At 42.5% G+C, this 14,104-nt stretch overlaps 1 protein-coding gene across 1 annotated transcript in view; it reads right to left on the reverse strand.

The window, feature by feature from the left end:
* NLK (nemo like kinase) overlaps positions 1 to 12,676 on the reverse strand; it is a 107,719-nt gene extending 95,043 nt beyond the window's left edge. The window contains exon 1 of the mRNA XM_067538033.1: positions 11,012 to 12,676. Within this exon, the coding sequence (XP_067394134.1) occupies positions 11,012 to 11,469 (458 nt within the window). The 5' untranslated portion in view covers positions 11,470 to 12,676. The remainder of the gene's footprint in view (positions 1 to 11,011) is intronic.
* Positions 12,677 to 14,104: the final 1,428 nt, after the last annotated feature.

Consider the following 14,104-nt stretch of genomic DNA (forward strand, 5'->3'; position numbering starts at 1 on the left):
ATTTTTCACACCCCCCTTCAAACTATTAAGGTCCCAACCCAGCACATGATCTGCCAGCACAGACTTCTACCCTTGTATTAATTCCCAGCACGTCTAGACTAGTATTTAAAGGATGTTAGCTAACATGTCTACACTAGGCTGTTAGCAAGGCAATGTGTTGAAAACACGTGTTAAATTGGTCAATTTCAAGGTTTTAACTTGATTAGCTCATCACCTGTTAAAAACACACTGCTTTGTCTACCCTAGACTGTTAGCATGTGGTAGCTAGCACGTGTTAGCAAACCTCTTCCAAACACTAGTCTAAAGAAGGCCCTAATGACTTCATTAGGATTCCTTGCTGCCGTGAAAGTCCACACTAGAGGATCCTACTGTAGGACTGAAATCCAAGCTCTTGTAGTGAATATTAGAGATATTTGCAAATTATACACTACATGGGAAAAATCCTTCACTGATGCTTGGGAAGCTAGACAAGCATGAACAGATATGGGAAGTCTTACTGAGATCTGTTTCTTTTTGCAGGGACTATGACTTGCCTTAGGCAAAAAGATTTACAAATAAAATTCCCCCCAAAGAATAGTGAAGTGTCAGGCAAGACATTTAACAGCATAAGTGACAAAGCATAAATGACAGGGCCTCAGGGTGGCAGGTAATAGTTTGACATGAAAAAAAAAACAACCAGGTAGTCTTAGACCATGCTTGGGACAAGATTTGTCTTCTAGAAGAGACACAGACACCTGGAAGTGCTGATGTGACTATTATACACGGAAGAAGAGTGCACCCACTTCCCCGCTGCCATCAGAACAGCCCAGCCATGGAGCTTGACTGTCTACATGTTTAGAATCATTGACCTCTATTCCCCCCCTTTTTCCCAATACAGGTCTATGTCCTTATTTAAGCATGCTGTTGGCAAGCTTCGCTTCACATATAAAGCACACTATAAGATATCTAAAGATGTTAAATAATAGTTTTAATTTAGAACTACTAAGTGAAAAAAACATTTTTAAAAGCTAAGATTTGTTGAGTGTTACTTTAAATGAACCAAATATACAGCTTGCTGCTAAACATTACTTTTTCCATCCTCTTGTATTTAGACTGCACATAATTACTTTGGTTTGCATCCCTTGTAACTACTACCCATTCTTTTTCACCACTGCTTTCACTGATTTTTTTTCTTGCTGCCCGTTATGGTTAAAATACTATTATCTATAAATAAAACATTAACCACATAAACCTCTATCCTTTACATACATATTTACACTGCTTGTCACAAGGCACTTGCATTTAAACTTCAATTGCCTCACTCAGGGGTCTACTTTACAAAATTGGGTGTAATAGCTAGTTTGACTCACAGTAAAGCAAAAGACTTACAGTCTCTACTAAACGATGTACTTTAGAACTATACAGATGAGGTCTTACCTACACCCTATACAGCACTCAGTTGTCTACAGAACAATTAACTGAAGCACAAACAATTGAGCACATCCACACTAGCTATCTTAAAGAGCTGTAAAGCGTGTCCTTGAGTTCAAAGTAGAGTTGCCTTACCCCAACTCAGGTGAGGTGGATGTCATCTTTGACAACTGTAAGATCCGACAGCTGCCTCAGCCAACGAGCCTCCTGAAAGTCCCTTCTCTGCTTCCAGGCCATATCCCCCATTTCTTCCCTCCCCAGAAACGTTACCCTAAGCCACGGTAGTTTTTTTAAGTGAGTTTTTAAGGAAGGTGAAACTTTACTTTACTGGGTCACCTTGCATGCTACTATTGTATACATTGCTAACTTTTGTGTCCTGTATATGCAATAGTGATGTTACCACAATTAAGAACCATATAGTTTTGGATTTTTTGACATTTCTGCATTTAAATTCTCAACCTTATTACTTTGTTGCATGTGCAATTACTACTTTTATTAAACAAAAATTCACAGTATTTTGAATGCACACTGAATGTTCTCATACATATGTACAGGATCACACACTGAAACAAGCACAGCTTTGTTTATTACAAACAACTCATGCAGTGAGTCTCCATTATAATCTTTACAACTCTCATCTGCAAATAATTAATGTTACTTCAGTACTCCTTATACTAAGTGCTGTACAGGGAATACAATGGTTATCAGACAATTGACAATATTGGAATGGGTTGTAATGGCAACTGTGTATACTGTATCTGAAACTCTGAACCTTGGCTTGTCTGATGATAGACCTACTGCACACGGAAACTAATAAAAGGATTTTAATCTGGCAACATAAAAACAAACTTTAAGAATCTGGATCATGCAAAGTGTTTGTACAATGCCCCACATACTCAATACCAACCCAGAAAAGTGGTTCATTCCCCTTCCCATGACAAGTAGGAATAAACAGGAAAAAACAACCTTTGTTACACTCTCTACAAAACGAGGCTTGCCAGCTGACATCACCCCATTGCAATCTTTTGAGTAGTGAAAGACCAAATGCATACTGTCCTTGGATAACAAAACCACAACATAAAAATCGGGAGCAATGTTTTGTCCAGTCCAAAACCAAGAAGCTAACAGGCAAGTTATTTTTTAATATCTTGCATCATGTCAGATAAGCAGAACTTCAAAAGCAGTCCCAGAAATTCAAAACAGGTGAGACTATACTTCCATATAGGAGCCTGCAAAAACACACAAAAAACACAACAAAACTACCCCCATTCTTCCTAGCCTAGCAAACATTTGAGATCCCCCCCCCCCCAAAAAAAAATTTAACCGATACATTTAAAGCTAATTTTGAGTCATAGCATCTTCTGCAAATGGTTTCTAAATATTCCAATTTTAGAATTCTACTTATTTAAATCTTCATTTTTACAACAAAAATTCAGCCTCAAAATTCCATACTAAGCTGCCTTTCATGGAAAACAACTCAAAATATTACCTATTTCATATCCCAGACTCACAGGTAAACAGGAATAAGTTAAAAAAAAATTCCTATCCAAGGCCAAATGAATCCAAGATATAACAATCACAAGACATCCCAGAACACTAATTCACACATGCCAACAACTTCATCCCATCCCACATCCTAGCCCCTGGTTCCAGAGAAAATTAGTTCTCTCTCTCTTCTCTCCCTCAGTTCCATGGCTCTCCCAAGAAATTAGGCCACTAGTATACCCCACAACATAGCCTGATGGCAACAAGCACGTGCCATGCAAATGCTTGTTACTCTGCTTCACTCTTACTGCCCTGCCTTGGTCTGTTGCTAAATACTGCATGCTTTTTGTTTCTTCTTAAAGTGGACAATTTAAGTGACTCAAATTCTGGCTTTTGTGTACACTCTCCTAAAAAAAAACATAAATTACAAGCTAAAAAAATGCATTAGTGGGGGGAGTCACATCTGAAATATAAATATCTTGTGAAAAATCTAATTTTGATTCCCAATCCAGCTACAAGCTGTTCAGCTATAACATGTGCAGAGCTAAACTGAAAGAACAAATATTGGATTCTATCATGCTGTATCTGTATTGCCAACACGCAATTACATATGGATACAAACAATATCAAGACTTGCAAATGGTCTAATAGAACAAAATGTCATATCAAATTAGTCATGAAACAATGACCTGTGCATAATTTACTGCAAACTGATTTGCTGAAAAAAGAGTCTCACCCACTCTTGAGAGAAAAAAAATTGTCCATATTCCTTGTTTTGTATGCCAGCAAGGCAACAATTCAGACTTTATTACTTAATCTGGTAGCTGGGTGACATATAATTACTTCATAGCTGTAACTAGATGTAAGAAGAAACTATGATGATATTGAAAGAACATTTTTCCTATACAACACCTCACTTCACAAACAAAAGTATTTAGAGGTGTTATTAACATACATCTGATTTAATTCAGAAACACTAGGGAACATTATATCTATGTTCAAATAGGTTTTCCCTTTTCAGGAACTTTGAGAAGTAAAATTTTGACACAAGGAGCGCCTCAATTTACCCAAGATGAAATTTACAATAAGGTCATGCTACTGTGATGTATTTCTTTACCACCAACTAGCAACTCTGACAACCCTTAATATAGCACTCATTTCAGCAATAACAGCATACACATATAAGGATGTATACCCATTGAATCTTAAAATGTGGTGGTCAGTGTTAGGTACAATATATGCACTGCTTTGTCATGTTCTCACTGAGAGCACTGCCTCTTTTGCCTCAGGCTCCCTCATGGTTTCCTCCAAGCACCAATGATATGAAACTGACATAATATTTTAGTAAGGAAATAATGATTAGCTGCATTAGATGTCCCAGGCAACAAAAAAACCTCTCTACAGCATGATACAAGTACAAGAATGCTTCACAGATAAATCTCTAATGTAATTTTCCAGTTTGAAATGGTCCAACCCAATGTCTTTAATCCATTCGAGATAGCTCTACTAAAGAGTTTCTGCCTAGATGAACAATTAGTGGTCACATTTCAAAACTATACATCAGATTAAAGTACAAGCCAGGAAATTGTACTACAACATCAACATCAACCTCAGTATCTCATATTTCTGGGTGTTCTGAACAGATCTTCACATGACAGGACAAACCATGGAAGCAGTAATTGTGATAATATGCTTTTCTATCAGAAAAGTGCAGATCAAATTTTCCAATGATGGTATTGCTCTAGACAAACCATATAAATTTGTTGAATGAACTAGCATTTACAGATATCTAGAAGAGTGAGAATTATCAGCAATGCCGAATGTAATACCCATTTTTCTGTAGCTGAGTTTTCCTGGTGCATTACAACAAGCATTTGGTCAGGAGGATTTTATTTAATTCTCCCCTCCCACACACACACATGCACTTTTTTCCATTTTATTTATAAGCTCCTAACCAGAGTTCTACAGTTCATCACAAGGAGTGAGTTTCACTGGGCAAAACAGACATTTTACAGCATATGTTGAATAGGGTTTCCCCCCCCCCCCCATTAAAAAGTGTGAATTTAGGTTATACTCCTTACTTGGCAAAGACCGACTCCAGACCATTCATCATCTGTCATGTTAGTACTTTTTCCAATAGTCTCATTGGATTTGTCTCAGACGTGCTCAATTAGTGTGTTTTGTTTTGTTACAACTATTTCTGAAGTGGCCTTCTCTATGAATAACATGTTATCAGCATGGATTACTATTTCCACAGCCTCCTATTGATACCCAGCTATATCTAATTGAGCTAGCATTTCCTGTTTGCTGTTCAAGTATTACTCAGTCTCATTAACATTAAGAACTCCAAGGAAAAACTTTTAGCTAGTTTTTTTTTCTATGCCAATATTGGAAAAATCATTCTAGATTATTGCAAAGCTGCAGATGAAGTAGTTTAAAACAAAGTGAATAACTGCCTTCCCAGATGTCATTCAACACAGGAATATTTTTCTGATTGTTCAAATTACTTCCTGATTCATTTGCTGCATGGATAACATAGCGTTTGCTAGCAGGGAAAAAAAAAACCATGAACATCTCTCCTTGGTTCTCACAGGTGAGCTTTGTGTGGACTGGAAAATTACCTTCACACAAATGACTCCACAACAGGCAATGTCTGCAAATGTAGTGAAACTTCTTAAAAGCTTTTATTAAACAACTGCCTAATCACTCAACTATCTGCTGAGTTTCCATACTTTACTAACCCAGCTCTAGGCTTTTATAGCTTGGATTTGCATTAACATCCCTTGCAAAACAGCATCCTGGTTCCCATCAGCATCTGGGCACAAAAGGAGAGTTTATCTTGCATTTGTTTATAGGATCTGAACTTACAGCCTCAATTGTTTGTTCTACTATACCATCAGGAATATTTTTTCCAAAACAAATCATCTGTACTGTACTCTTGTTCAGCACACAAAGCTCTTCCACAACAATATTAGAAGGTTATCAGTTGATTATAGAAATATCTTCACTACTGGAGCATTTTATACCAATATAATTATATACCTCACTTTCAAACAAATTTCAGGCCCACATTTTATCCACTTAAAAACAATATCAATTACATATGATAATTTTTTCAATAATTACTTAGCATTTGCTTTAACCATTTCCAATCTAAGTACAGGTCAGGGACCAACTGCATCTCCTGACTATCCTTATCTTTCATTCAGTTTCAACATACAGAAACTATAGGAACCTGCATGCAAAGTCCCATCTTTATATGAATAGCCAGACCACTTGACACTACTATTAAAAAGGGACAATGTCAACCTTTAGGGGTTTTTTTTCCCCAACTTGAAGAAAATGAACACTTTTGAAACCACAAAGTGAAATCAGTTTTAAATTGGATTGGTCGTCAGTTTTATAGCTCATCCACATACACATAATTTATATACAAATGAATGTTGACATCTTAGTGCTTGCAGTTCAGATGCACCAGTGAGAGGACGCTATATTATGCCAGTGTCTCTCAACCTGCAGCCCGCTTGCGGCCTAATCAGCACACAGCTGTGGCCCATGTGATATCCTCAGGCCCATACAGGTTGCGTGGGGGGGGGGTATGGATGCGGCCCACATAACACAGAAAGCTGTACCCCATGTGGCCCACAATGGTAAATAGGTTGAAAACCACCACGTTATGCAATGAGATGGAAGCCATATGCATCCTCTTCGATGAACTACACAGGAATACAAAGTGATGGTTGCCACAATTCAAATCTATGTATTTAAAATATAATATTCGTAAATTAAGCAACCAAGTTTTTAAGCTTTTTAGAGTTTGCATGTTTTCTGGCTATTATATTTACACGACATTAAATTTGGACTTCCCTCTGACAGCAATCCCTTATCACCACCTTTTAAGAAATTAAATGGATTTCTCCCAGACACCTTAGGAAATAGACCCCAACTAGAGACACAGTATCCTCATGAATAGGACACTGGACAGGAATTAAAGAGACCTGAATTTAATTCCTGACTCCACCGCTGGCCTGCTCGGTGACTTTAGGCTAATCTCTTCATAGCCCCGTGCCTCAGTTTCCCTATCTGAAAAATGGGGATAATAATACTGACCTTCTTCCTTTGAAAAGTGCCTTGGGATCAACAGATGAAAAGTGCTACATAAGATCTAAGTATTGACATTAGTAGCTGTAGTAAGCACCTTCTAAAACACTATTCTCCCTCTCACTCACTCACGCACACACCCCTCTGCTCCCCATGATGCAAACAAATTGTCACAATCACTTGAGAAGGTTTCCCAATAGATCTTCACCTAACATGCACTCGTGGCTCCTCACCCTTCTGGACGGGGTGCTCCACATAATACTGGAGCTATAAGCACCTATAGTGCCTCCTGACCATCATGAAGTGTTCCAATCCCTTCATGTTTTCACCTCCTGTGGTGAGAGACGCTGGCAACAAAAACAGATCCAGCTTCCACGAGCAGCACAAATAGTTACTCATTTGCTTCCCTAACAGGCTCCCTGGCTGCATCCACTCATTATTGGTCCACAGTGCCGTGGGGTGCTCTGCACTGGCTGCCCCAGTTCCTCTACATCCATCCTGGAGAAGCTTCACAGGCACTAGCATTTTCTCTTCCTCTCTGCGCCAAGCCCCTGAGCCACAGCAGGTTCTCTTCTATGTAGGGGAATCCCACCAGCTGGCAGCAGGTCTCCCTAGCAACCCAGGGAGCACTCCTGTGGAGGACAGCTCCTTGTGCATGTGCGCATTCTAAGGATGTGCAGGAGTCTTCCAAAAACCATATTTAGGACTGAAATAAGCAATACAGACAGAATCTTCATCAAGGATAAAGATTTATAAGACAGTGTTTTTAACAAATTGAAATCTGAGTTGACAATGACCCTTTAAAGACAAGGACATCTGCAAAATGCTATATTTTAAGCAAGTTAAGCTGCAGTCCTTGGACTGTTGGCAAGTTGACAACTCAGACCTCAGTTAAGCAAATTTTAGATGTCCCTGCTAAGGCACTTTTAAATCCTTCACTGCTTTAACAATTTTTTTCACTTTCACCAGCCTTTCATACATACCAGTCTTTGGTTAAGTTACTGCATCCACCTGTTTATTCTTTGCTAAAATGTACTGGAACCTAAAGAGTAAAGAGATTTATTTATGGCTATTCAATCTGTTGGTAAAATCAACTAGGTTAAGCTTGTTTCAGAATCTACATGGAGTTGAGGGAGATGACATTTGTCAAGGATAGTCAAATTATGCTGCAGTGATGCCCACATATACAAGGATATAATCTGTGTACAAACAACAGCATAGCAGTACAAGTTTGAATGAGACAGTATAAAAACACTGAAGCATGATACTTTGAGAACTCATGAGTGATGAAGTACAGCAGCACACTGGCTGCACCAAAACATCATCAAGTACCAGCCAAATAAACTAAAACCTTTGGATGTAAACAAAACCTAACAGGCACTGTTAATTACAAACATTAATTCAATTGTCAAAACAAAATCTTTACCAGCCAACTAACAGGAAATTCAATACTTTTACAAAAAACTGTCCACTGTTGATAACTTATTTCACTAGTGAAATTCAGCAGCAAGATAAATCAAGTCCTAGTTGACTGACTATTCAGTGATAAATCTGAATGGTAAATTACAGGATTATTTCAAATATCTCATCTACATGTAAAAGTAATACCAATTTCCTTCAAAAATCACAGGCATTACTTTTTTCAGCAATTAATTAGTGCCACTATGTGTTTAGGAACAGATATGGATAGGCAATTTGTAACAGATTCATTATATAAGATTAGTTTAGGTTTTATTACAGGTCTCACATTACACATGTACGAAACTTACATTTTTCATATCTAAATGAATTTAGGTGATGTCATATAGATAAAATATACGAATGCATTTATAATTGGTTTAAAACAAAATTTGTTTTACATAACTAAGTCTTTAATTCTGGATGCATTTCACCTGGAAGAGTCGATAACATCAAATGCCAAAAACAGAGCAAGGACCCAGAAATTATTTTAGGATTTAGTATGTGCAAAACAGGAACTAATTTGCAAATATATAATTTAAACATCATTAATTACTCAGTAGATAGGAATACAGTAAGTTCCATACTGGATAATATCTGTGCTCCACACTGTGATGATCTTAACCATTTTTAATTAAAAATTTCACAGTTTATTTTGAATTAAATACTAATGTCCCAATTCTGCAATTGTAGCCACACGTGGAGACCCTTCCATCCGCATGGATCCAACTGGAGGATCAGGGATAAATTAATGCCAGTGAAACATTTGGCCATCATTCTACCTGTAGGCAAAGTCAACTGTGCAATTTTACACCACTATTTTGACAATATATTTTCCTTTTTCTTACTGTCACTGTAAAGGCTAACACACTTTACTATTTACTCTCCATCTTTTTATTTTGTCAAAATAAAATATTTCCAAAACATTAAAATAATGAAAACAAGTCTCCTTTTGCCATTTTGTTTGCAAATAGAACAGGCAAAATAGAAACCTAAGGAAATACATACAGCAGCAAAATGTTTTGCACCAAATAAAGAATGGGATGTGATCTTACATAGCAGACAAAATTAACAAAGCCTACAATAAAGCATATTCCAAAATATAGATACATTTCCAGTGATAAAAATCAGGGACAGGTGGAAATAATCTTTAGATATATCTTTACAGTGGGTTTCTTTCTAGTTTTTATAATCTTAAACTTAAATCAAGTTACACTGAATAGTGGCAAGAGCATCTTAACGAGGGTACAGCAATGCAGGCTCTTTATAAACATCTACTATCTTTGAAAAATATTTGAAAAAAATCAACATTTCATTAATTTACAGTATGAAGATCGAGAAATTCAAAGTTTCCCCTTAAACAGTAAAAATGCAATTAAAATATTAACACAGCCCCTTAAGGCTTACCTAGTTTAAGCTACGTTTTGTTTTCTTAAAAGCATGATTTTGTAACAAATACATTTGTTTGATAGTTTATCAATCATCTACCTTTAATAAAAAATAAAGTCTTGCTTTTCAAAGACTTTTACTGTAAAGCACTCTGAAGCTGCAGTACGTACCAGCATACAAAGACAGTCACAGTTTTAAAGGATGCAGTGCTTTTATTTAAGTAAAATGAAATTATGTGAAGGCAGCTATTGCAGATGTCCCTTAAATAACATCAAGAAGTTGTATTATACAAATACAGTGAGAAGTTTTGTGGGGTCACGCCACAGTTACATGCTTGTGACTTCATATCTGTGATACAGGAAGTGTGTTACAATATGCCTGCTCAGTCAAAAAAAACAAAACCCAGACATACTTCATGTTTCTAATGCATCAAAGTTAGTAGTAAATTTGTTGGCTTAAAATGAACATGTTTTAAAAACAGGGGGGAAATTGCTGGTTCTCTTTCAGAAGGGCTACAGGATATTAAATAGGCTAAAGTTGGGGTGGCCACAAATTATACCATACGAGATTAAGTTCCACAGACAAAATCCAATGAAATAAGTGGCTGGAGAGAATATGGGACATACAGAGGCACAGCAATATAGAAATACCTAGTTATGAGGAAAGTACAGGGATCCCTATCTTAGGTGGTCTGTAATGTGTCACGGTAAGGTAAATGAAGACTCGACTAAAATCTTAGCAGGTATCTAAAGAAAAAACTAATGTTCACATTTCCTGTCTGTAACTCTTAAGTCTAAAAGTATATCCTATTACTCAATTGTTATCTAAAATTGGTATTTTGTTTTAAAACTGCAGTTCATCTATAAGTAAAACAAATGCCATTTCAGTCTCATAGTATAATGTTTCTAAGATATGTGTAAAGATGTTGCATTTGTCTCAAAATAATGGTGTTGTTCAAAAACTGACTTGGCTTATGGTGTGGCCTAACGGTACGAGACAATTGCCCCGCAAAAACTAGTGAAACCAACTTTCTACAATAGATATGAATCGCTAAAAGCAATTTGTAAGTAAGTAGCTTTCTTGTATTCTGGCCCAAATGACAAAAATGAGTTATGGTTTGGCAAATAATGAAAAGGAAAAATTAGCTCAGTTTATTTTCTGTACTCACCAGACAACACCAAAGGCTCCATATCCAATAGGTCTGTCCGGCTCAATATCCAGTTGCTGTTGTGGATGATGTGAGTGCTGATGATGGTGCGCTTTAACTGCAGCAGCTGCTGCAGCCTGTACCTGAGCTGGGGCCGCTGCAGCTGGTCCAGGGGCCTGACCCGGTGCCGGTGATGGGAAATATGGCTGTTGCTGCCCTGGGTTTAACATTGCCGCAGCTGCGGCCGCAGCTGCCGCAGCTGCAGCCGCCGAAGAGGCATGCTGCTGTACGGGATGTACCGCAGCCGCAGAGCCTGGATGCAAGTGATGCTGAGGGTGGTGGTGGTGATGGAGGTGAGGAGGGGGGAGGTGAGGAAGGTGGTGATGATGGTGGTGGTGGTGACCTGCTGCAGCTGCAGACGTACCGCCATTGTAAGCCGCCATCATTTTTGCGTTGGCTGTTGTGCCACAAAGAGACATTCAAAAAAATGCCCTTTGACTGGATAACAACTGGGTCAAGCTGTCATTTGGCCATAAAAAATGAAATTTGCTACACTTTAAAAGAAGTCAGGGTTTCATCATACGTGGCCCACCTTTAAAAACATCGAGCTCAACTGGCATCACATCTCCATCAAGCCAAACAATTTGATGAATCTTTCCACGTACGCGGGAGCCTTGTGCGCCCAAAACCTCCCTTTCCCCCTCCCCCCAAGGCTTCTGCCGTGGCTGGCTACTAAAACTCCATCCTTGGGTTGTCGGGGGGGTGGTGGTGGTGGTGGTGGTGTTTTTTTGTGCCAGTCTTTAGAAATAAAATGATCACTCCCCTTCCCCCACAGGAAAAGGGTTGGAAGTCAACCCCCTGGAATAGTTTGAGAGTATTGACAAGCCTACCCCTTCCATTCCCACATCCTCTAGGTCAAAACCTTCCAAGAGATTTCCCTCCCCCCCCAAGGCCGTCTACATCACTCCCCTTCTCTCACACCCCCACCCCCTGAAATATACTAACAACTTGGAGGCTCGCAACTTTCCCTCAGAGGAGGGAGACGCGCCCCTGGTGCGCTCAGACACACAGAGCAGCCAGAGAAGGGATGAGAGGGGCGAGAGAGGGGCGCAAGGAAGAAGGGATGAGGAGGAGGAGGAGGAGAGGGAGGGAAAGAAGGGGATAAAGATGAAGGAGGGGGGAGGAGGGGATCAGAACGTGAGGCGGGGGGGGAGGGATGGAAGAAGGGAGAGGAAAAGTGACAAATGAAGGAGTGGGGAAGGGAGAGGAGAATAAAGGGGGGAGGAGAGAACGAGGTGGGGGGGAGGAGACGGCAGGAGCCCCAGCCCCCTCTGTGGCTGCCTCCCCGGGGCCCTGACAGCCTGACCCAGTGCGGGGCGGGCGGGCGGGTGGTTGGTTGGGTGGGGGGGAGCCCGGAGGCTGCAGCCCCCCCCTCAGGCAGGGAGGGGAAGGAGCAGGAGCCGGGAAAGGGGGGGGAGGGGAGAGGGTCTCCCGCGGAGTGTGTGCGGGAGGGGAGAGGATGGGGGGGGGGTGTCTCAGGCCCCCGCCGCACGGCGCCGCTCCGCCCCCCGGCAGCAGCCGCCGCCTCCTCGGCCGCCCGACCCGCCGCCGCCGCCGCTGCTGCCGAGACTCACCTCCTCCCGGAGCCCCAGAGCGGAGCGCACAGCGAGCGGCGGGCACGCGCACCCGGCCTCCCCTCCCCACCACCCCCACCCATGCGGGGCGCGTGCCCGACACCCGCCCGCAGCCAATCGGACCCGGCCCGCCAGGCTCCGCGAGAGCCGCCCCTAGCCAATCACAGGGCAGAGCCGAGCTCAGCCGGCCCATAAGCTGCGGCCGCTGCAGAGACTCCGCGATTCAGTCCCGCCTGCCTGGCCCTGATAGCCAATCAGCACCCGCCTTCCCGCCCAGAGCCGGCGAGACCCCGCGAGATTCCCTCACCTCACACAACCCTCACCTCGAATGGCCGCACCTTCCTCACCTTGCTGACCAATCACATAGCGACGTTTCGCCCAACTGACCAACCGGCTCTCCTCGCAGCTAAAACCCGCCTCCAATCCTTCCTTTTGCCCATTCGCAGCCCGCTACCCAATTCAATCAGCCAATGAGAAGGGGGGTAAAGTACCTTAAAAAAAAAGGTCACCGGGCCAATAGATCTTGAAGGCGGGGATTCCTGGTGATTGACAGGTCTTCTCACGGGTGACGGCGCCTGATGGAGCTGTCCTTCAAATCGTAACAGGGAGATTTCCCCGTGACGGATCGGGAAGCGGCTTGCGCCACCTTCCGTGGAGGCCAGAGATGACCAATAAGAGGCCGGGATGCGCGTGATGAGCAGGGGAAGCAGCCAATCCGAGCAGAGGGGGAGGTGGGCGGGGTGAGGTAAGGACGCGACAGTGGCAGGAGAAGAGGGGCCGCTGCTGGTGGTCGAATTCCGTCGTAGCTGAGGCGGCGGCGGCGGTTGGGGGGGACTCGGCTTAAAGAGGGGGAGGGGCTTAAAGAGGAAGGAAGCAGGGGAAAGAGCGGGAGAGGCCCGGCCTGCCTGAGGTGGCGACGAGGCCTGGTAGTGGTAGCCGCTGCCGGCCGGCCCCCACCCGTATAGGGGCGAGCTGGGGCTGGAGGCGCGGGCAGGGCGCTGGGCGGGCCATAGGCTGCTGGCATAGCCTCGGGTCGGGCGCCCTTGGAGGGCTCCGTGTTACCTCTGTCACCCCCGGCCTCTCAGCCCCATCGCCGGTGGCCGGGCAGGCGGCCTGCAGCGTGGCCCTGCCGCCCCTGCCTCGGGGGCTGGCGTTAGTGCGTCGCTGTAGGGCCGCAAGGCTTTACCCGCCCTCGGCCGCAGGCCTATTGGGAGCAGGATCTAGGGGAGCCTTAAAATTCGCCCCTCCCCCCTCAACAAAGCGAGCTGCCGGGACAGAACCGTTGGCCCAGCCCAACGGATAGGAAGACGTTGGCGGTTTCTTTTGAAAAAAGCAGGGGGTGGGTTTGGGGGGATCCCTGCTCGAGGGGCAGCAGTGACCTGCTAGGGTGTGAAAACCAGCCGCTGGCACGGATTCGAATCCAGGGGGGCCCCTGCCGTCGCAGGGATGATCCGAGCTCTTGGAGCCAGGTGTCACGAGC

Source organism: Emydura macquarii, unplaced genomic scaffold (genome assembly GCF_026122565.2).
Source record: "Emydura macquarii macquarii isolate MOO-44397 ecotype Brisbane River unplaced genomic scaffold, CSIRO-AGI_Emac_v2 contig_450, whole genome shotgun sequence".
Taxonomy (NCBI): domain Eukaryota; kingdom Metazoa; phylum Chordata; order Testudines; family Chelidae; genus Emydura; species Emydura macquarii.